Source organism: Echinops telfairi, unplaced genomic scaffold (genome assembly GCF_000313985.2).
Source record: "Echinops telfairi isolate 266 unplaced genomic scaffold, ASM31398v2 ScPeMD7_7469;HRSCAF=8507_1, whole genome shotgun sequence".
Lineage (NCBI taxonomy): Eukaryota > Metazoa > Chordata > Mammalia > Afrosoricida > Tenrecidae > Echinops > Echinops telfairi.
This window is the reverse complement of record NW_022111373.1, coordinates 73,130,957-73,153,576: the sequence shown is the minus strand read 5'-3', so window position 1 is coordinate 73,153,576 and position 22,620 is coordinate 73,130,957. Positions and strand designations below refer to the sequence as shown.

The 22,620-nt window shown below is 40.3% G+C and overlaps 1 protein-coding gene across 1 annotated transcript in view; it reads right to left on the bottom strand.

The window, feature by feature from the left end:
* AP3B1 (adaptor related protein complex 3 subunit beta 1) overlaps nt 1-22,620 on the bottom strand; it is a 283,869-nt gene that overhangs the window by 84,802 nt on the left and 176,447 nt on the right. The window contains exons 18-21 of the mRNA XM_045285085.1: nt 21,152-21,260; nt 18,343-18,475; nt 14,986-15,133; nt 5,236-5,308 (exon numbers count right to left, since the gene is read on the bottom strand). Coding sequence (XP_045141020.1) covers nt 5,236-5,308; nt 14,986-15,133; nt 18,343-18,475; nt 21,152-21,260 — 463 coding nt within the window. The remainder of the gene's footprint in view (nt 1-5,235; nt 5,309-14,985; nt 15,134-18,342; nt 18,476-21,151; nt 21,261-22,620) is intronic.

The following is a 22,620-nucleotide window of genomic DNA, read 5'->3' as shown; positions in this document are numbered from 1 at the left end:
CTGATGAGGGCAACAGATGTACATATGTGCTTGACTCAATGGACGTATGTATGGACTGTGGTAAGAATTGTACGAGCCCTCAATAAAATAATTTAAAAAAAGAATAATGAGGGTAACAAATGTACAATGTGCTTTATACAACTGATGTATGTATGGTTTGTGATGAGTTGTATGAGCCCCCAATAAAATGACTTTTAAAAAATGTGTTTGAGAGTAATATGATTAGATAATTTCTCCATTCATTGGATTGCTTTTTCCCAAATGGGCATAAATATGAATTGGAAGTGTCCAACTGACTGGCAAGAGAGCAGTCTTTCAAATTTCTTGGCATAGATGAGTAAGCACTTACAGTGATGTATCAGTTGGCTGAAGCATCACAAAAGGTATTCCGTCAATTCTTGGAGCTTTGTTTGTTGCTAACAGCTTCAGCACAGATTGGCCTTCTTCCTTCAATATCACCGTTTGTCTTCAGTGTTTATATGGGGAAGGTGAGCACACAATGATGGTTCTGTTCTTTGGTGTCTGCCACTTGATCCCTTCAACACCTCGTGTTCACACAGGCTGGTGTGCTTCTTCCCTGTGGGCTTTGTTGCTTCCGAGCTAGATGGCCGCTTGTTTACCTTCAGGCCTTTAAGACTGCAGATGCTACATCTTTTGCTAGCCGGGTACCATCAGCTTTCTTCACCACATATGCTTATGCACATGTTTGTCTTCAACAATCGTGTCGGGAAGGTGGGTATCATGGAATGACCGTTTTGTTGAGCAAAGTGTTCTTGTATTGAAGGAGTACGTGAGTGGAGGCCCAATGTCCATCTGCTACCCTATTACTAAACCTATAAATAAATGCATAGATTTATTCCCCCCATAATCATAAATATATTTACATATGTACATGCCTGTATTTAGGCCTCTATGTATGCCCTTTGCCTACTTCTTTCCTCTATTTCCTTTTGCTTTCCTCTTGTCCCACTACCATGCTCAGCCTTCATTTGGGTTTCAGTAATTCCTCTCGGTTACATTGCACTTGATCACTCCCTACCAGTGCTCCCACTCCCTCCTTGCCACTGGTTTTGAATCACTTGTTGTTCCCTTGTCCCTGGGTTGGTTAACACCTCTTCCCTTCCCCCACCTCGCACTCTCCCATGTCCCCCCATGACCGTTGATCCCTTGATCCCGTTGTTTTCTTCTCCACATTATTTATCCAGCATATCTTATCTAGGTAGACCTGCAGAGATAATAATATGCACACAAAATTGTGGATGGCCTCGACAGCACCAAACAAAGTGGCACAAAATAACACAGCGACGACGACAGCAACACCAACAAACTAACAAAAAAGCCACTGACGCACAAAATCTAAAAGAAAAAAGAGTAAATAGAAAGAAAGAACGAAAGAAAAACCTGTTAACAGTTCAAGGTCTATTTGTTGACCTTTAGGAGTGTTTTCCAGACGAGTCTGATGGGGTGCCACGCCCAGGCCCCAAAGTCCATCCTTGATACTCCCTCGGACCTCCTTGCTCTGCTGCCCCCGCCGCTCTATTGCACGTCTTTAGTGTTGTGCCTAAGTGTGGTGGGGTCAGCTTGGTCACACATCCCACACTGTGTCTCCAGTGCTGCCCCATGTAGGACCATGGGTCAGTGCAGGAGGTCGCATCTTGCAGTGGGGCTGGCCATATGTTCCTCTCTGTGCATTGGCCGCTCTGAGCCGGGCTATTGTCCTCTGAGCTTGGTGGGTCTTGGTGTGCTCCACTCCCTTCCTTTCCCTTCATTTGCTTCAGCTTCCTTCTGGGTGTGGTAGGTCAGTTCCTTTCCCCCACCAGACCATCTATTTTCATTTTCTGTGGCACTCCCTTCCATGGTGGAGGTCAGGCTGCTTCTGGTTGGGGCTGGGCATATTGTCCAATCTGTTAATGGATTCCTCTGCACGTGTTACGTTGCCCTCCTGGTTTGGCGTGTCCTGGTGGGGTCTGTATGCACATTCCAGTTCTATGGGGACACAACCAATACTCTCCCCCTGCCACTCTTCCCTCTAAAGAGCACACTGGTTTTACTTCTTCCAACAGAGATCTGTTTGTCCTTTTAACAACCCACAGCACTTTCAATATTCTTCGCCAGCATCATAATTCAAATGCATGGATTCTTCTTCAGGCTTCCTTATTCAGTGTCCAACTCTCACATGCCCATGATGCAATGGAGAGCACCATGGCTTGGGTCAGGCGCACCTTAGTCCTCAAAGTGACATCTTTGGTCTTCAATCCTCTACAGAGGTCTAATGCAGGTGAGATATATACTCTAATAACTTGTTAAGAGACATTATGTAAACATCCCTTTTCATATAATTTATGACACGGCTACCTACTAAAGGCTAAATTACTTGTTTCTTTCATTATTCTTTGGGTTCCTTGGATAAGGATAATATTGTATTTATTTAGAATCTCTAGCATGTGGCAGATTACCTGGATCAGAGCAAGCAGTCACAATTGTTTTCTGAATAAAGATATGGATATAATTTCTGAATGAGGAAACGGATGGACAATGGCGAGATTTTGAAGGCTATTAAGTACAATGTAATGAAGCTCGTATTTTAAGAACCAATCAATAATGTTTTCTCCCATAACACTCCACTTCTCTGTATTTCTGAGCTCAGATTACATTTCTTCAAGGTCTTTGTAGTTATTCAATTGGTTTTCCATTTGTCTCCTTGTTTTCCACTATCTCTTGCACCTCTATTAGGTTTTTTATAGAATTGTTACTTGTCCAGGTATGTGTGTGTCTGATTAGATTCTGGACTCTGGATGAGAATGACCAAATTCTATCATAGCACCTAGCAAAGTATTTTGTATTTCGCAAACAAAGCGCTAATATTTGCTGAAGTGCAGTTAACAAGAAAGTTTCAAGTTTCATTTCTGACAAATACAGTCTACAAAATATAATGTTTTAAAATAGCACATGAGTATTAAATGTAAACAGAAGTAATATCCGATCTTAAGTTTAATTAATGCTGAGAGATGAAAAGCATTTAAAATCTAGAAGTCTTATACTTAAGGACTTTTTAAAGAGATTTTTAAGAGAATGCTTGTCTGTGTGGACAAAATCAGGCTCCAGACCGTTTGAAAGCCGTGAGAGGGTATACATTTTATTGTTTATTTTTAAAAACTATACTAAAATACAATTCTTACATATGAGGGGGCTTCAAAAAGTTCGTGGAAATACTCTATTACCCTTTCATTCCATTTTCTCACAAACTTTCTGTAGCTTCTCCATGTGCCTTTTCAACAAATATATATTGAGTGTCCACTAATAACTAGATATCATTCTGGATATTATAGAGAGCAATGAGCATGCAGACCCTGTTCTTATGGAATTTACCTCCCATTTGGTCACAACAGACCATGTGAGAATGCTATTGGAGATCCTTTCAGAGAATAATAAAAGCTATGCAGTTTTTGACCTGGAGCTAAGGAGTGGCATTCAGTCATGGGACAATCGGGTGGGAAATGTTCGCAGCAGCAGCAGCAGCAGCAGCAGCAGCAGCAGCAGCAGCAGTGTGGTACAACAAAGGCCCTGAGTGGGCAGGAATGCCCTGGTCTGTTTGGGAAATATGAACACATGCAGTAGCATGCTATGGGGACAGTAGCACACCACGTGTCAGATATAGGGTCTGATAACCTCAGGAAAGGAATTAGACTCCTTTGCGAATTTATCTCTATAGTAATTGCTAGAAAAGGATGTATGCAATTGAATTTTGGGGTGACTCCCAAGAAGCTACCCCTATGTGGATCCCTGGTGGTTATGCATTAGGCTGAAATCTGCATTGGCAGCAGTTTGAAACCCACAGCAGCTCCAAGGGAGAAAGTCTGGGCTTTCCACTCCCGTAAACAGTTACAGTGTCTGACACCCACAGGGGGTTGCTATGAGCCAGCAGTGACTCGATGGCAGTGAGTTATTTGTATCTTTACCAAAAGAATATGCAGAGTGTATTTCTTCAAACGTCAGCAGCACTGGACAATGAATAACTTTAAAACCTTCTCCAATTGGTGAAAAATGATTCAAATTTGACTCCGATTTAGGAGGGTAAGTAAAGAAAGGATTGTTACAAAATCATAAAAAGCTTTTATGAAACAAAAAAGCCCAAATATGAAGGTATGCTTTCTCCACATACCATCCGTCTAAGTCTATATACTTCTGAAGGGATGTTTCCACCTCTCTAACCCACCTCAGAGAATTCTGCACTCTTCAATTTACACCCCTTCAAAAAGGCAGTTTTGATATCCTTGAGGGACCACTATCCATCTCTCGGAAATGTCCTTTGAGCTTGAGGGACACAAATTAGTCTGAAGGGGCAAGATCAGGGTTCTAGGTGGACAGGATAAGTTTTCCCAATGAAATTCGCATAGGAGAACCCTGGCTCTGCTAGAATAATAAAATAGGTGTACTGTTGTGATGGGGAAAAATTCCTTGGTAGAACTTTCCTGGTCTTTTTCTCAACTTTCCTGGTCTTTTTCTCAACACTACAGTTTTCAAAGTTCCTATGACCGTCTTGTGTCCTTTGTGTATATCTATCAGGATTATAACTTTGGAGTTCCCCCAATCACCATAACCTTCTGAGCTAAGCTCTTGGCCTTGACGTTTACAGTAGTCACAGTTTTGACTGGACCTTTTATTTGAGGGCACCCTAATAAGGCTTCTGAAAACTTTGTGGAAAAATCCCCCTATCTTTTCTTTTCTTTAAATCAATTTATTGGGGCTCATACAATTCATCACAACACATAGATCAATTGTGTAAAGCACATCTATACATTTGTTGCCCTCATTATTCCCAAAATTCGCTTTCCTCTTGGGTTCCCAGAATCAGCTCATTTTCCTTTTTTTCCCTTCCCCTCCCCTCTTCCCCCATGCACCCTTGATAATCATTCTATTTCTTTGTGAAGTTCTTGAAGGTCGATGATTATTTTAATGGACATAGCCGATGATCTTACAATGCATTCGGCATGTTTTACTTCACTACCTACCTTGATTTAGGTTATTCATGACACAAAGCTGGTACTGACCGGATAAAAGAAAACAAAAAGATACCGATACAATTGACTTCCACATACCTGGTCTTATTCTTGAATAAATCTTTCTCAAGAGATGCCAGTGCATTTTATTTTGAGCCAGGCAAATAAATGATGCTGTCAAAATAAAAATACTGTTGTGAACACAGAAAAAAAATTAAAAAAACATAATACGTACAATCATCGAGATCTAGGAGTGAAACATCTTTGGCAACAGGCTTTCCATCTTGTCTTGCTTTCCTTTCTTTCCCCTAAAAAATAACAAACACTTCATTTACTGGGCAGTCTGCTTCCAAAACCTATGAAGTAGTCCCCTATATTCCAAAACAAGTATTTCCTTCTGTCTCTGGCTCACTCTTCCTACGACAAAGCGAACTAAGTTTCTGTATGGTTACATGACATCTTTTTATTAAACAAAGTTATTGTTTCAGACAACAGTATTTCTTTCCCACGTGAAAATTTTAAAAATAGTCTGTGCTTAAAGATTACATAGAACCTTTAGAAGAGAAAAACATTTAAAACATAGAGGTAAGCAATTATTTTATGAACATTTTAGACTACTGTATAGTTTATATAACTTATTTTATAGATCAGACAAGGTTTTGCTAACAGGAAAATGCGAGTCTTTGGTAAAGTATACACAAGTATTCGTGACAATAATACTTAACCAAGCTGACTGAAAGGGCAAAAAATGCTCAAACACTACACGCTTTGCTGTAACATTTCCACTGGTTAGGACAGGCTAGCCTTTCTGAGACACACTGTACAAAGTGTGTCTATCTTAAGTACTGTTTATGTCAACACTGGGTGAGGTCAGACTTCTTTTGACAAAGGTAATCAGTAAAATCTATAAATGACACTCTCAAGCTTTTCCTTTTGGGGGCTGAGAAGGATTTATTTTCCCTACGGTTTTCCATTTCCTCTATTTAGGAAGCATTTCTTTCTGGTGTGCATAGGGTCGCTGTGAGTTGAAACTGACTCGATGGCACCTAACAACACAACAACAACCTATTTAGGAAAAGCAGCTCTGGTGATGTCGTGCTTAAAGTGCTTGGGTGTGAACTAACAGGTTGGTGGTTCAAACCTACCAGCTGCTCTCCCACCGAAAGACGTGACACTCGGCTTCACTAAACATGTACTGCCTTGGAAACCCACGGGGGAGGATCTATTCTCTCCTACAGGGTTGCTACATGTCTGAATTGGCTTCGAGGCCATGGGTTTGTAATTACTAAATGCACAGAACCATAGGGAAGAAAATAAAATCCCTAAGCATGAGGTGTCCACAGTTTAGTTAGACATGAAAAAGAACCAACATTGAAAAATATCTTTTTAAATGTAAATATAAAAATTAAGTGTAACACTGAGCAGCCGTAGAAACAGCTCAACGATAAATTGATGTTAGTCGGGCAAAGGTTAGTTATCTTTATGAGTACCTGCATTTCTTTGACATTAAATATGCTAACAGTAAAGGCCAACCCTGGGTTTTCACTGAGCGTTTCTGCTGGCTTTCTTCTGCCAATCACTTAACAGAGAGATTCTGGCTTTCACTTTGTGTCTGGTGTGGGCAAAACAACAGAGCTAACAGTCAAGACAGGCCCTCTTTCAACCTTCAAACGGAACCAGCGAAGTCTTTAGAGCCTCGTGCTACTGTGAACGATCGCAGACATTGGTGAAGGTGCGCCTCACACTAGGGCCTGCCAGCGTGGATGCACGAGGCTCATTCTGCTCTCCGAGCACCCGACATCGGGTTCCAGCCTCTGCGATGAAAATGGTCCGCCGTCCTATTACGCTGGGCTTGCGTCTTCCCCGCACAGGTCAACCCCCGGCACGGAAACCTCCTTCCTGCACACACGTCTATCTGCCACTGAAAATGCCCAGTCATCTAGCGGGGATTTGGTTTTCACTCCTCCTATTAAAAACAAAACAGTATTTTGCTTCTCCTTTTAGTTTCTGAAGCGAGTAACACTTTGGGGGTGGGGTGGGGGCGGGGGAGACAACAGAAAACATGGTGCATTTTAGAGGTTGAGGTTTAAAAATGGCGAGGAACTTGAAACCGAGGCTGAGGACGAAAATGTCCCAGCAACGAGAACATCATTCCTGGGAGGAAAGAAGACAGAGTCAGAAGCAGCCCAGCACCGTGTGACTTCTCAGAACGCTATGCTGAGCACAATGGGGGCAGCTTCCTAAGAGCCACAATGGGGCATGACTGTCTTCATGGCACTGTAAACTTCCCCACCTGAAAAATTAGAAACCTGTCAAATCAAGATGAAGCGCAAGCCGGAGGCAGGGCTCTCCCTTATTTTCTACTTCACAGCTAAGAGTGTGCAACAATATCTATTAAATACACGTCAGGTCACATACGACCCAGCAACAGAGCAGCGTGTGGATTGGCATAATCCTTATGAGAAGCTTGGAGCCGAGAAGAAAGGGACCTCAACAGGGCGGGATTTCATTGACTTTTGGGGAACAGCCAGTGACCAGGGACTGAAAGCCAACATTAGCAATAGACCATGGTCATTGCTACGGAATTGACAAGCTTGTGTTCGGACTCACAGCTCTAAAAAGCCCCGTGATGTGTTCAGCATTTCTCTCTTACATCAGGCTTCACTTTTCATTAAAAATAAATAAATCCATGGTAAGTTCAAAACATTTTCATACTTAAAGGGCTACTATAAAAATAAAAAAATCTGAATTCTAAACAAAGAAGTTCAGGGCTCTATTCCATCAAACATGTCTCCATTTGCAATTCATCTTGGTAATAGAGACAGAACCTGGGTAAATGCATATAGGACTTGAGGCAGGAGATTTTTCTTGCTCAATGCATAATTCATGTGCTCCGCCCGCAAAGTGTGTAAAATGAGAATTTCACACCACAGCATGAGCCATGGAGCTGCAGAGAAAAGGCAGATGAAATCATATTTTACTGTGTGAATTTTATTTCTTCTCCTCTCAGTATTTATACAAAACCATCATTGACAAACCAAACACATTGACAGATCACCCACCGTTTCCATTGTGTTAGTACTTGAGAAGAGATCAGGCAGAAAGATAGACAATTTGTTTTTGTATATATTTTTTTAAATAGAGGACTAGGTTTTTAACAGCTGAGTGACTGTATTAGACTTTTATAAGGACAACAGTAACTGATCTTAAAACCTCACTATACAAAAACACCTCGTTACCAATTCATCATCCTCAAATCTCCATTTTGTTTCTATGGTATTCGATTATACACCTCACCATCCAAATGAAATATAAAGTCACAGGGCTAAGAAGCTGATTTCTATTTAATCTACTTCACTCTGAAGAATAAATAAAAAGATCCTGGAAACACTTAGTCAGCTCCAAACACGAAACAAAACCAAAGAAAAATTGTAGTAATATAGCTGCAAAGATTTTTATGTCCTGTGCATGTTCATTTTCATGCTGGTTAAAAAAGAAAGCAAGTGAAAGACAAAAATGGGACACGACAAGCATCCGATATGCTTCCTATGAGGGGACCATTGTTAAGAGGTTTTAATTTACAACTATGCAACAGGATAAGTGGTATATAAAATTAATGAAACCCACATTGTGCTCTGAAAGCACCAATTCCCGGCTTATTTCTAATCTCACAGGGCAAGATATTTGCATGAAATATTTTCAATTAGAATTACCAACGAATGGCAATTTAATGACTCTCTTGCCTTCAAGCTATCTGACAAGTTTGATTAAAAAAAATCCGAGGCTCACACTTACAAACTTGTGTGTTAAACTAAAGTACATTGCCAGTAAATCGAGAGTACTTTGTGAGTTAAAAAGCAATCTAAATTGCTAAATCACATCTTTTGCTTCTTAGATTATACCTACCTTCAATAGGAAGGCGTCATGACACATTTTGATTTACAGATCTTAGTGGAAGCAAAATGCTCTCTCTGTTTTAAAGAACTTGTAAAGTGAGCTAAATTGGGAAAGGCATAGTTGAAAGAGTCAAGACTTTGAATTATTAAGAGCAAAAAACAGTTTTCTTCAACATTCCAAAGAAATTCCACAATTACCACATACATAAATACTTGGGGGGAAAAGGTAAACAATACAGAAAATGGTTCTTTTCACTCTTATTCTTGACCCACTTCAAACTACACACTAAATTTACTCTGTCTTCAAGGATCTTTCGGTGGTAAGGTTTTTTTTGCTTTTGTTTTTTTTTTAAGGAACTCTAAACCTTTACAGGTATTCAAACACTGATCACAAAACCAGTGGCTGCCCTTTAAAACACTTTGGAGATTTAATCAATCTCTCTGCACCTCTCAAGAGGGATTAGCAATGTTTTATGGGATACCCAGAGCTCATGATAAAGATAACTGATAATCTAGAACAAGGCAGGTATGCAAATGGAGTCCCCCTCCCCTTAGCCAGTCTATATAAAAAGGGGAGGTTAAAACCCATTGCTCCACAGTCATTAAAATCCGTATTAAACAAAAATATCAAAATGTGAATGTAGTCTTTCTCAACATCACTTTATCTAGGTCTATAGACTTCGGAGGGCCTCGTTTCCATCACTCTAACCCTTCCCACAAGAACAATGTGTTCTTTGATCAGTACCATGGCATAGTCGCCGTTTTGTCATTCTCGAGAGCCTGAGTCTTGTTCCTTTGAAATATGCTTTGAATTCTGGGAACACATGAAGGGGCAAGATCAGAGCTGTACAGCAGAGAGGGTAAGGTTCCTTAGCAACGTTTTCCCGAGACAGTTGTTGCTGCCTTCAAAGAAGGAGCAGCTACATTCTTGTGATGGGGGAGAAATCCATGGTACAACTTTCTGGGCCTTTTCCTCACCCATGCAGTTTTCCACTTTCACAAAATTTAGTCAAAATAAGCCCTAGAGATCATCCTGTGTTGCCCAAGAAAATCTACCACTGTTACCCCTATGGAATTCCCCCCCACCCCCAAACATTTCTATAACATTCTGAGCGGCCACAAATCAAATTGACCCAACAGATCCCTCAAAAGCTACTGTTTTGATTGGACTTTGCTCTCTGGAACACAGTGGTCAATCCGAAACTTGCCTCGGGTTGTAATTTCTTCCACATACTAATTATTTTCACAAGCTTGAATCTTTCATCGACTTTGTGATTAGGAGTCCTTGTTTGTTTACCTGACAGTGCCACCAGGGCTTCTTGGCTCTTAATAATGAATGCAAATAAATACCAGTGATACTTAATAAATATATATTTCCTATCGATAGATGACGCTTTATACAGTTTGTGATTCAACTATTGCAAATATATACAAAACCAAAAAAACCCAAATCACTGCTCGCTGGAGGCGGGACACACACTCACTCCCTGCAAGACATTCCCGTGTACAAGACACATGGAGCTAGCTCCAAGGAGCTAGACCTGGAGCTGAAGGAGCCGTGTGGAGACCCCTGCCAGCACTGAGATGCTTCCACTGCCACTGGACCCGCAAGACTTTCCACCCACCAGCCTATGACCTTCCTGTATTCAGTGTAATTGCATGTGTTTCATGAGTCTGAAGAGGAACTTATAGATTGGTATTGGACATAAGGGATAATATTGGACTTACGGACTTGATCTGGACTGGGCTGGAATGTTTTCTCAATATTCAATTGCTCTTGTATATAAAGCTCTTTCTTTTATCCATATGAGTGTCTATGAATTTGTTTCTCTAGTCTACCCAGACTAACGGGGTTCAAACTATTGTCCTTGCAGTTAGCAGCCTAACTTGTAACCTGTTATGGCAAAAATAAATACAAATAAGGATATAAATGTGAATTTCTTTTGGGCACAATATTGGCTATATTACCCATATCTCCATTCAGTCATTCCCCTTGAAACTGTGTAATATATGTGACAACACTTAAAAGACAAACACTGTAGGAATACAACACTTCAGCAGTGGTGCTAAGCCATCACCATTCACGTGAGGACTTTCCTCACGTGACTAACAGTTGTTACAGCATGCAGTCATTCCCTTGCCAAACTGTTAGTGGAGGGACCATACTCTATGGCCACGCCTGCCCCAGCTTGTATTTTCTATCATAGAAATGGTGCAAAAAAGAAGATGAAGGTGCACAGAAACAGAAAAGCACATGGCATGCCACAGAAAGAACAAAAACACTGGCCTGAGAATGCAGGAAACACAAGTGAGGAGGGAAACTCTAAACCTTTAACCAGAGGAGTTCAGTGAACTCCAAGGGCAATTCCAGGTAACTCTAATGTGAATCTGGCACATGACAGAAGGGCTGTAGTAGGGGAAGATTCTGAGAACGACTAATGGTGATGGCCTCTGAGTAAGTGAATGGAAAGTGGGTAACAGGAAGAGAGAAACACATACATGAAATAATACACAGAATTTATGGGGTATGGCAATTGCCTAAACAAAGACGACAAAGACCCTGGAAAAGGCGAGAGAATGCTGGTGCTAAAAGGCAGGGCCATACTTTCTTCTGGACATATTACACCTGGAGAACCAGGGGTCCCACAGAGATCTAAGAATTTGGTTTGAATTTGGGAAGGAGAGATAAATTGTTTTATGAATGTGGAGGTGTCACCAGGGAAAGTAATTGATAAGAACATATCAGCTGAAGTTATAAAAGTAAATCAGGTCCTGTAACTGGGAAAAGAGTGGGAGAAAGAAAGACTTAGGAAATATTATTCAGATAAACGAAACTAGGATTTTTGATAAAAGAAAAAAAGGTATACTAAACACTAATTTGGGGCAAGGGTGTTTGAAAAGTAAGCGGATTAATTCAAAGAATAGAAGTTCCAAGAAGTCGGAAGAAAGGGGCTGCAGAGCATTACAACCAGTGGGAAACAGCCATACAAAAAGCCCAAGAGGGTTAATGGCCCAGAAAAGTCTTTGGAAGACCAATCCCAGATGACTGTCCTGGGAGGGCTATCTCTACTAAACTAGAAAAGGAGAAACCAATTTACAGGGCAGAGAGAGCTAATAATGGGCAGAGTTCAATTACATTATTTGCCCAAACTCTGTCCCTCTTGCCTGCCGCCACCCCCTGCCTTTCTCTATTTAAATGTTAGAAAAGACTTGAATAGGAATTAGTGTGGGAAGAAACTGAAGTTGCAAAAGAGACAGATGATGATCAACAAAATAAGGTCCATAGAACATAGGGCTAATTTTGGCCTAGGCGGAACACGGGTGGCGTAGTAGATCCTGTGTTGGGCTGCCAACGGCAAGGTCAGCAGCTGCACCCCATCAGCTCCTCTGTGGGAGAGAGAGGCAGCTCTGCTCTCAGAAAGAGTGACAGCCTCAGAAACCAGGGGGGGCAGTTCTGTGCTGTCCTGTGGGGTTGCTCTGAGTCAGAATCGACGCTAAGGCAGTGAGTCTGCGTTTTTGGAGGCAGATATGGATCCTTTATTCAGAGCTAAATGCAAGAAAATGGGGGTGAGTAGAGACTGAGAGCTACGAGACACTCACAATGGAGGGCAGCTCAAGTCCCTGAGGAAAGCAGATGAGATCAAGGAGTCCTAAGTGAATGTTAACTTGTAACGTCAATGGTGCGAACAGTCAAGAAATGGCAGGTGGGCTTAGAGTTAAACAAACATACAAACAAAAAAATTGGGGTTCTATAATCCTAATATTGTAAAGAACTCAAGAAATTAATGCTCAAGTTGAAAAATATTTAGAATGCTTTTTGATTTATATAGTGTTTTACATGGACTTTTCTCTCATTTTTTAATAGTAATACTTGAGAGAAGTAGGAAAGGTATAACATTTCTAATTTATAGATGAGGAAACTGAAGCATAAAGATATTATCTCCCAACAAGTAGAACACTATACTTATCTCATAGGGCTACCATAAAAATTAACTGTTTTGAAAGCCATATATTCAAGGTACCTCGAGGTCTCGTTTTTTATGCTTACTGCCCCCAAACACACTGTCTAGATTAAAGAAACAGAAGAGCAAGAGTAAAGATATAGAGTTAACTGGGCTGCAGGTTTAAGGCATATGAATTTTCCACATTAACATACTGTCATGCTAAATTAAGGTAAAGCACCCACCATCTGCCTTCATTACTCATAATTTAGAGCAGAATGCAACAGTCGGGGCAAGGAGAACTTTTCCACAATTATAGAGTTGTCCGTTATTAGAAAATTGGTACCGCTCAAATTGCATGGGAAACTTCAAACCATACAGAAAGAAATGGAAATAAATAAATGGCTACATTGGCCCCAAGGTGGAGAATACTTAACTCACCTACTAAATTAAAACAAATCAACAACCCAATCTGCCTTTGTGCAGCCCAGAAAAGGTACTGGAATACGGAGCAAATAAGCCCTCTGGCCAAAGCGCAGACACGGAGCTCTCGACAGTGCGCAAAACTCAGTTTCTTAATAGTCTTGGCTCAGTGCAATAGTTTGAATTTGGCACACTGATATTCTAAAATATTTTGAATTGTAATAAGTTTTATCAGATCACTGACAATCTGTGACATTAAATCTGTGATTTAATCTGTGACAATTAAATCATTGACCTGAGGTTACATGGTCATCTTTACACAGGCCCTTAAGCTGTCTTAGAATACTACACAGACTCTCTGGCTTAGCTCAATGTCGTAATTTTAAAAACCTTATCAGAATAACTCACTTAAGTTACATCTACTTGATTTCTTGAGCTCTTGCTTTAAAAAAAGAAACCATCTTTTTCTTATTCTGGGTTAATGTCAATTTTAAGTGCTTCTGTATCTTAAATACTATTTTATGCTTTTTGTGTAATTGGATATAAGCAGGAAATGAGACGGGACCAAACTGATACGTAGTAAGTTTTCATGAGGCCAGATTCGTAAACCTTAAAAATTGCTAAGATTTTATATGAATTTTTGAAAACCAGAAATTGAAGATCACACATACAAATTTAAACATCTACTCAGGTTGAAGATAGGCTTTAATTTATCATGTGCAAAAATACTTGAAATAAGGGCGCGACAAATATTGCCCAATTTTAAAATATGCTTATTCTTTAACAATACATCTCTGGGTGAGTAAGGATAATTGTCTATTCCAATGAACTGATGTTCATCCTTCACTACTCAGCTGACACACTCAAGAAATGAAAGCTAAGTGTTAACTAAAAAAAAAATGAAAAAGAGACTGGGCTAAAAAGAAATGGAATCTAATAAAAGGTAGGGTCTCACCCTATTTTCAACACAAGGAATAAAAACCATAGGTAAAAACCACTGTATCTGAAGCCCAGCATCAGTGCAATCCCTTTACACCAAACCCCCACCATCGAGGCGATTCCGACTCAGAGCCACCCTAGTGGGCAGAGGAGATCTTTCTTATTAAGTCTGAACTCCATATTAATCAGTACACTTTGCTATTTTAGACTCTTTTTAGCTGCCAAGTGGACAAGCTTCTGTGTTACAAATTTTAGATAAAAAATAAACTATACATGACATAATCAGTTCTTGGTTTTAAATACATGATCAAAACTTTTGTGAACTGCGTAAAGAATGTATATTCCTCTAATCAAACCTTTACTAATTCTATCATCCAAAATCCTTATATATTTTAGAAAGTATATGTTTCAATGACTTACGATGCATGCACATTCATATTCCTTTGCTCAACTCTACTTCTGTGATTCTCTTTTCCTTCCCTTTTAACAAAAGCCTCCCTTGTCCCGATCTATCCAAGAACAAGAGAGGCAATGCTCTGGACATGGAGCCAGTAATTTCAGAGACAAGCAATGAGGTTTCAACAAAGTTCACAACTTCTCTGCTCTGGGTGAATGAAGGTAGTGCATACTTCAGTGGTCTATGACCATGATTACTTAACACCCCCCTACCTTAGTTTCTTAATTTCCAATGAAGCACCCTTTCTTGGGGGAAATGTTTTCTTTTTAATAGGGAAAGGGGTATAAGACTGTCGTCTCCCATGAAAAGAAACGTGCATCATCTTTTACCTTAGTGACTTTTCTGAACTCGGGTTCACTTTCGGATTCTGATGCCGATTCAGATTCTGAAGAACTTTCTTCGACAGAGCTAGATTCAGCATTGGAAGAATCTGAAGTTTTCGAGTTTTCATTTTCCTTCTCCCCATCTTCGTAATCACTAAACATAAGAATAAAATTTTAAGTATAAACTTTAAATCCTTTATATTAGCAAGTGTGTGAAGAAGCTAAACATTCAAATGGCAAATGTTGGTATCTGCTCATTGTACAAATAAATCATGGCCTTAACTAGATAAGTGTATCCTATTAAGAACGGTTTCTTTAGAATATAGAAAGAGTAAACTGGTTTTAAGATTCTAGAATGTAATAATATGATAATAAAGCTAGCATTATTTTTAACCAAATGTGTCAGAATCCATTCAAACTCAATTATATCATGCCACAACACTTCAAATACAAAAAGGTCATAAAATAACACTAAGCAATATTCTCAGTAACAGTAAAATGAATTAGCAACTTGAACCAATGCCTGCTTTACTAGGAATATACATTAAGCCCTAATAATAAACACTTCAAATATATATAGGTTGACTTGCAAAGGTTATCTCAAAATATTGCTTATTGATAACACATATATGACTACTTTTGAGACTTACATTTTAGATTTTGCTGCTCAAAAGATTCTCACATATGTTCCCAAATGGGACCTTCAAACACACTATAACCAAACCAAACTCACTGCCATCAAGTCAATGTGACTCAGCACTGTGGGTTTCTAAGACTGTAAATGTTTACCGTTTAAAGCCCAGTCTTTCTCCTGCCAAACACACTACAGATTATCAGAAAATGTTAACCAGCTCAAAAGAAAATGTTTCTAAAGTACTGATCATCACTATAGGTGTGAGATAGTCAAATGCAGACTTTTCAAATGCACGAAAAAAGATCGCAGTGACATGCTTAATGTTCTTGACTTGTTTATCCAGTCACTCCTTCAAAAAGAAATTTATTTTCCACTCTATGTTGGCATATGCTAGGGCTAAGGAGAGGAGCGGAGCAGGAGCAAGATACTGCTGCTGTCCGGGTCTACGGACTACTGCGGAGCCTGCAGTCCAGTGGGGAGACAAGAAGCTGGCTCTGCCAATAAAATAATGACACAATAAGTAGTGTGTTGTCACAACATCTGACAGAGCGCCAAGACAAAGGGCCAAGATTGGGTATACTACCTGGACATAGAGCCACCGTAAGCTGCGGAAGAGGAATAAAGGCAGGGCGGGAGGGAGGCAATGCTCCAGAAAGTCTTCTTTCTCTCAGAGGAAGAAAGAGCTTTTGTGATGCTTCTCACTTCCTCAAAATTGACGGAAGGTATACGTTCTGAATTTAATAATTGATGGAAATAATTGAAATCCACTTTTGAAAAGAGAATCTACCTTGTACCCTACCGTGCTAGGTACTGCAGAGCAACGACCTAATCGAGACACCCCAACAAATGCCTGATGGGTGCATCACCACCCCATTCACAGTAACGATATCAATCCTCAGGACGGTGGAGTAACTTGCTCAAGGATACCTAGCAATAAGGGGCAGGCATTGAATCTGGACTCGCATCTGTCTTAGTCCAAAGTCCATATGCTTCCTCTACATGTCTTATTATCCCTTTTGGGAGCATAAAACTCCTAGCCCAACATTTGGCCATAAATCTTTAGGATGATTAAAGAGTGGTTGGAAAGACATGCTCCGGTCCTTAAGCATTAAAAAAAAAAAAAATCTAGTTACACCAGCATAGTTAAAAAAATATTCTCAGAAACAAGCAGATAAAGACGGGGAGAGGCGGTGTGAGGCAAGAACAGAATCGATGTTTCCTAGAATTGATTTTTGTGGAGGAAATATGATTGCTGTTTATTAAAAATGGAGCCCTGGCAGCATCTAAGAGCACATGTAATTATACCTGAGAACTAAAAATCATGTTGTTTCCTTCCCCTCTATCAGAGAACAGCAATTTATTATCTACCTTTCACTAGTTAGAACATGCACTTGAAAATACAGCGTTTTTTGAAACTCCCTTTATTGTATAAGCAATTCTTTTAAGCTCAAACCCGGGCAGAAAGGAAACTTCATTTCCGAAAAGAAAAATAATGAAAGTAAGATAATACATGCTTTCAAATTTGCCATCTGAACAAAAGTCACTCTTCCTGGAAACACCACTGCTTTGATAAAGCCAGATCATCACGGACAGTCTGGTATTACACCAGAAACAAGAGAATCCCACTCAAAGAGAAGGTGGTTTTATGAAACAAGAAGCACTTTTGCAGCAACCAGTGAGCTGGCTCAGAGTATGTCCCAACCCCGAGCTTTTAAGATAAGATTTTAAAGGCAAAAGTGTGGTTTTTATTCTGCATCACTCAGTTTTGATGGGTAATTATTGTTTACTTTACTGCTTAGAGTTTCAGATGTTAATCTAATGAAAAGAATTTACTGGTAACTAGCTTTTTAACTTTGCAATGATGAAAAGCCTGTATTAATTTAACCTACAGATTTCATTTGTTCTGAACAGGAAAAACAATATAAATCACTTTTAAAATCATTAAATCCTGACTTAAATTAATAAAGTCATAATTAGGGCATTATGCTGTGTTTGTTATGGAAGTGGCAGGGCGAGCTGCTTTAATTACTGTCTGTAATAAAAGGAGCAGAGAGCGTACTGAGCCCCAATCAGGGCTGTCAGCCACGAATGAGCCGAGCTGCAAGCTCATCAAGTGAGCAGACAGCAGGATCTCCAGCACAAGGCCATCATGTCTGCAGAGGCCACTCGCTGACAGCGCTGGGGACAACCGATTCACACAGTCCAGGGGCTCAGCTCCAATTACTCAACATTCTGACGCCACCTTAAGACAGGAGAACGCTGTGGAGGGCGGAGATCTGGAAATGCGCAGGCACTTAAGGACCTCGTGACCATCTTCCTTCACGGCCCTTGACTCCAATATTTGGAGCATAATCTTTTTAACGTAACATTATTTAGAAATATCAATTGTCTTCGTTACATAATGGCAAGGTGTTGGAGGATTTAATTTTAGTCCTCAGCAAAATTGCTACAAAAGGTAATTAAGTGTTTCATACCTACTGCTTGATCACTTAACTCGGCCTTCCAAGGTTATACCAATTTTCAAAATGTAAGCTTGGTTCAAGTTCAAAATGAAAACCAAGCCTTGCACATGGCAGAATAAATGTTAACTACCAGCACTTTGATTTAAAGAGATTTCATCATCTGTTCGGCGGGTGGGGTGGGGAGTGAAGAAGTACACACACTTACTCACTCTTGTGAATTAAAGGAAAGTATGAGACTGGAGGACAGCACAGCACAGAGCTCGTTACCTTTTGCCTTTATTTGTCGAGCTCTTCTTGGCTGTTTTTCTGTTGTCCACTTCTGACTCACTCCCACTGGAAGAGTCTTCACTGCTGTCCTCGCTGCTGTCTCCCTCCTCGTCATCTTCTCCACTCCCACTCCCTGGAAAACAGAACCAGGCATTCTCTGACTTCCAGCCCTTCCCCAGCATACTCCAGGACACACAGAACTGTCTCTCTTCACCACAAATGAGGCCAGATGTTGAATTTTGGTTATGTGGACCCTACTTGTTCAATGCTTTGCATTTCGATACCCCATTTGTTCAGATCGACAGATCCCTACTGCAAGGAGAGTGTAGAGAAACGAACAAACCCACTGAAGCCTCTTGGTGAGAAGGAAAATAGTGAATCATAGGAAAACCCCACTGCAAAGCCTTAAGTGACTAGTTTTGGCAAAAAAACAAAACAAAACAAAAACCCCTGTTAGATGCCACTTTATTTTAAAAATAAATGTAGAGATAAAGAAATGATTTCGAAATCCTCCACTTGCAATGAAAATCTTTATTCAGGAAAAAACAAAATGCAACAGTTGAATCTTTCCAAGGAACATTCTTTGAGAGAGGAAATAAGCCATTCAAATAAGAAAAACCAACCAACCTTAGTGCCACTGAGCCAATTCCAACTGACAGAGAGCCTGGGGACAGAGCAGGACTGCTCTGTGGGTCTGAGAGACTGAGTCTTTACCAGAGTTGATACTGGAAACAAAGATTTCGATTGAGGAAACAGGGAAAAGGAGGAAAGAATCTTAGACTGAGATATTTAATGAACAAGTAATGGTGATGGGTCCTAGTTCTCCACAGAATAAATATTACAGAGGGAAGTTGGGTATGAGTTGTTTTGGTGTCAGATCTGTCCACTAGGTTAATTAATAATAAGAGTTAGGAAGGGACACCAATATTATTTTTTGTTATGCACACATACCACCAAATTTTAGCATTTTAGAATCTTAAAAAACACTTAAGTCTACTTCTTCATTTATCAAATATGGAGGAAGGTAAGTGGCTTATTCAATTTGCATAGCCAAGACCCAGGAATTCTAAGTCCTTCCTATTAGTATTCTTCTCATTGTATATAGTTGCCTCCATTCTTTCTGTTCCTTTATAATATGTAGGATATTTACTCATTTTACTTTTATCCTTCTTCAGGTTCATATGATCATCGGTTAATGTAAAATGGAACAAAAACAGATTATTCAAACTTTAAACTTTTACATTTCCTTTTTACATATACAAAAAAAAAAATTGCTTTTGAAGACCTGCTAGAATAAATTGCAGGTCCTAAGGGTTCAGAACCATACCACAGTCTTAGGGGACAGCAAGGTCAATTTGCATAACACGCCACCTGGTACGTTAAAGTCTCCCGAGTGGTTACATAAGGTCCAACTATTGGTCGCTCCCTAACCAGAGTTAAGAAGAGTGATGAAAATCTAAGAAATGTGTAAACAATCAGTCCACTGGACTAATGGCACATACAAATGTCAGCCTCTACAATACTGAGGCCAGAAGAACGACAAGGTTCCCAGCCTACAATGTCAACTGCTCTGAAAGGAATGCCATTAGAAGGTCCTAGAAGGAGTAGGCTTGTGGAATGAAACTCGACATCCCGAGAGTCCAGGCTTGCTGGTCAGATGGAGACTAAAGGAAGCCCCGAGGCTGTGGTACTCGGTCACTCTTGGGGTCTGGAACTGAACTCGCCCCTGTGGCTCAATTTTCAGTCAAACCATAGGCAGGCCACTAAGGGAAATAACAACACTTCTGATGTGTGCAGACCTCAGGAGAATCAGGTATTTGGGATGAAAGGAGGTAGGAAGGACACAGTTGAGAGGGTTATGAAGGTGGGAGGAATCGCGACAGAAAACACAGGGAGGAGGTGGGATGGTGACATTACATGGAAAGGATTGCCATGAGTGAGTGAGATGCAACAGAACGTGAGCAAACTTGTCAAATGCAAATGGATGATCCCTGCTGTAGACCTTCACACAAACACAATAGAATAAAAGAAATAAATAAAGGCCCCACGAAAGACCTAGGCATAGTGGTTACAGTGCTCACTGAAAGGTCAGAGTTTGTTCCACTTCACCAGTAGCTCTCTGGAGAGAGAGATGGAGTGGGCTGCTTCTGCAGTTTTGCAGCCTTGGGAACTCTTTGAAGCAGTTCTCGGAGTTCTTTGGGTCGTTATCAGTTGGAATTTTGACAGTGGTAGTGTTCTGTTTAGGTTTTTGTTTTAAATAGGCTCTCATGTACAAAATCACGTTTCCAAGAAATTAGTGTCTACCTGCTTGCTGTAAGCACACAGTGGGAAGAAGATCAAAGACCAGGACACCTTGCTTGATGGGGGATCAGTGACCAAGAGGAAACCCTCAATGAGACGAACTGACAAAGTAGCTGCAACAAGGGGCTCAAATACAGCAACAGTTGTAAGCATGGTGCGGGCCCAGGAAATGTTCGCCTCTGTTGTGCTCAATGGTACCTAACAACTGACTTAAGAGGCAGTGTGGAGCAGAACACAGGAAAACTTGGGTTTCTATTTCAGCTTTATTATTTATTATCTTATGTGCCCAAGAGGCAATGTCAAATAAGAAGGAATTTGGAATTACTTTGAAAATTCAAAAGTGATTTAAAAAAATGAAAGGATTAATTGTAATAATATACTCTTCATTTAAAACTGCTTGCTGACTGTTATGCACTATACTCCACTGTTTTTTTTTTCTTTCTGGAAGTATACATGTAAGCTGCAATATAATACATAATAATGCATTTCAATAAATTACAAAACCCACCACTGCCACTGCTGCTGTCAGAGGAGCCGTCTTCCTCCTCAGACTCGGAATAGAATTTTTTACTAGGCGTTTCTTTCTTTGTTTTTCCTGCTGGTATCCATTCTTTAGCCTGTAGAAAAAATGAATAGTAAAAATATAAATATAAATGTCTTCTCATTAAGGGATTTCGACTTCAGGTAAACGTAATCATTCAGAATACAATTGTGAACATGATTAATGTATTATAGATGTTGATAAATTGCACTCCTGAAAATGTTGAGTTGGCAAATGCTGTGTTATACCTTTGTATACACAGGGGCTTCAAAAGTTCATGGAAAAATTCCATTCTCTTATAATCCAATTTTTCCATGAATGTTTTCATGCCTTTTTATTTTTAAAGCAAATAATAGTAATAAAAATATGAATCTAGGAGCAAAGTTAAGTTCTTGGCATGAAGGCGAATTCACTTCATCTAAAAACAGAGGTGCCAACACTGCCACTGACAGTCTATTACGTCCTACAACGACCTTAGTTACATGACCTTCAAAAGACGTGTAGGTTTTGCGAGTTGCCAGAAAATGTAAAGTAACACAGCCTAGAAGAGGGGAGGGTAGTCACAGGGATAGACTCAGTATTAGCTGAGAGCTTGAACAGAAAAGAATGCAGGCAGTAAAGAATAAATTCTGGTGGTGGGGTGTTCACCTGCCTGCAGCTTAAACCCACCACCTGCGCCAAGGAAGGAAGCAGTCTGCCTCTGCCAACCCCAAAGGCCTGGGCAGAGCTCTAGTTTGTTCCATGGAGTCACTATGACATGCAACAGACTTGATGGCTACAGGCAGGCAGGGGACAGGTAGCCCTGAACATCTTAACAAGCCAAACCCTGAGATGACCCTTGACTTCTTTCTCTCCCCTCCTGCACACCTAATCCACCAGGAGATCAGTCTGCCACTTTGGGCCTTTCCCACTGGGTCTGAGCATTTCCCCCTCTCCTGGATTACTCTATCAGTCTCCTAGCTGGTTGCTTTGCTTATAACTCCAAGTAGTCTCCGCACAGCAGCTAGAATCATCCCATTAAAAATCTCAATCCAATCAAGCCCCTCTGGCTGGAAACCCAGTTCTGGGTGGTCCTCTTACTCGCAGGAAAAGCAGAAGTCCTTGAAGCAGTGTGCATGAGCCAAACGCTCAGGCCGGAGCTCTCTTTCCTGTCCACTTCTCCAAGTTACTTCAACACCTCAGGCAGGTTCCCCAGTTGTTCCTACATGAAACTTCTTCCCCCAGGAAACCACAAGATTCTCTCCCCCCACACACACACACACTTCCAAGGGATAATCATGCTCAATGAAAATCCTCTAACCTCTCACTTCAGAAGAATGTCTACTCTTACTTTGTATGATCTTTTTATATTATTTTTTCTCTCATAGCACTTATTACTGTTTAACAGACAAGGAGGTCTCAAAAAGTTCCTGGAAAAGTAAAAGGAGAAGACAATG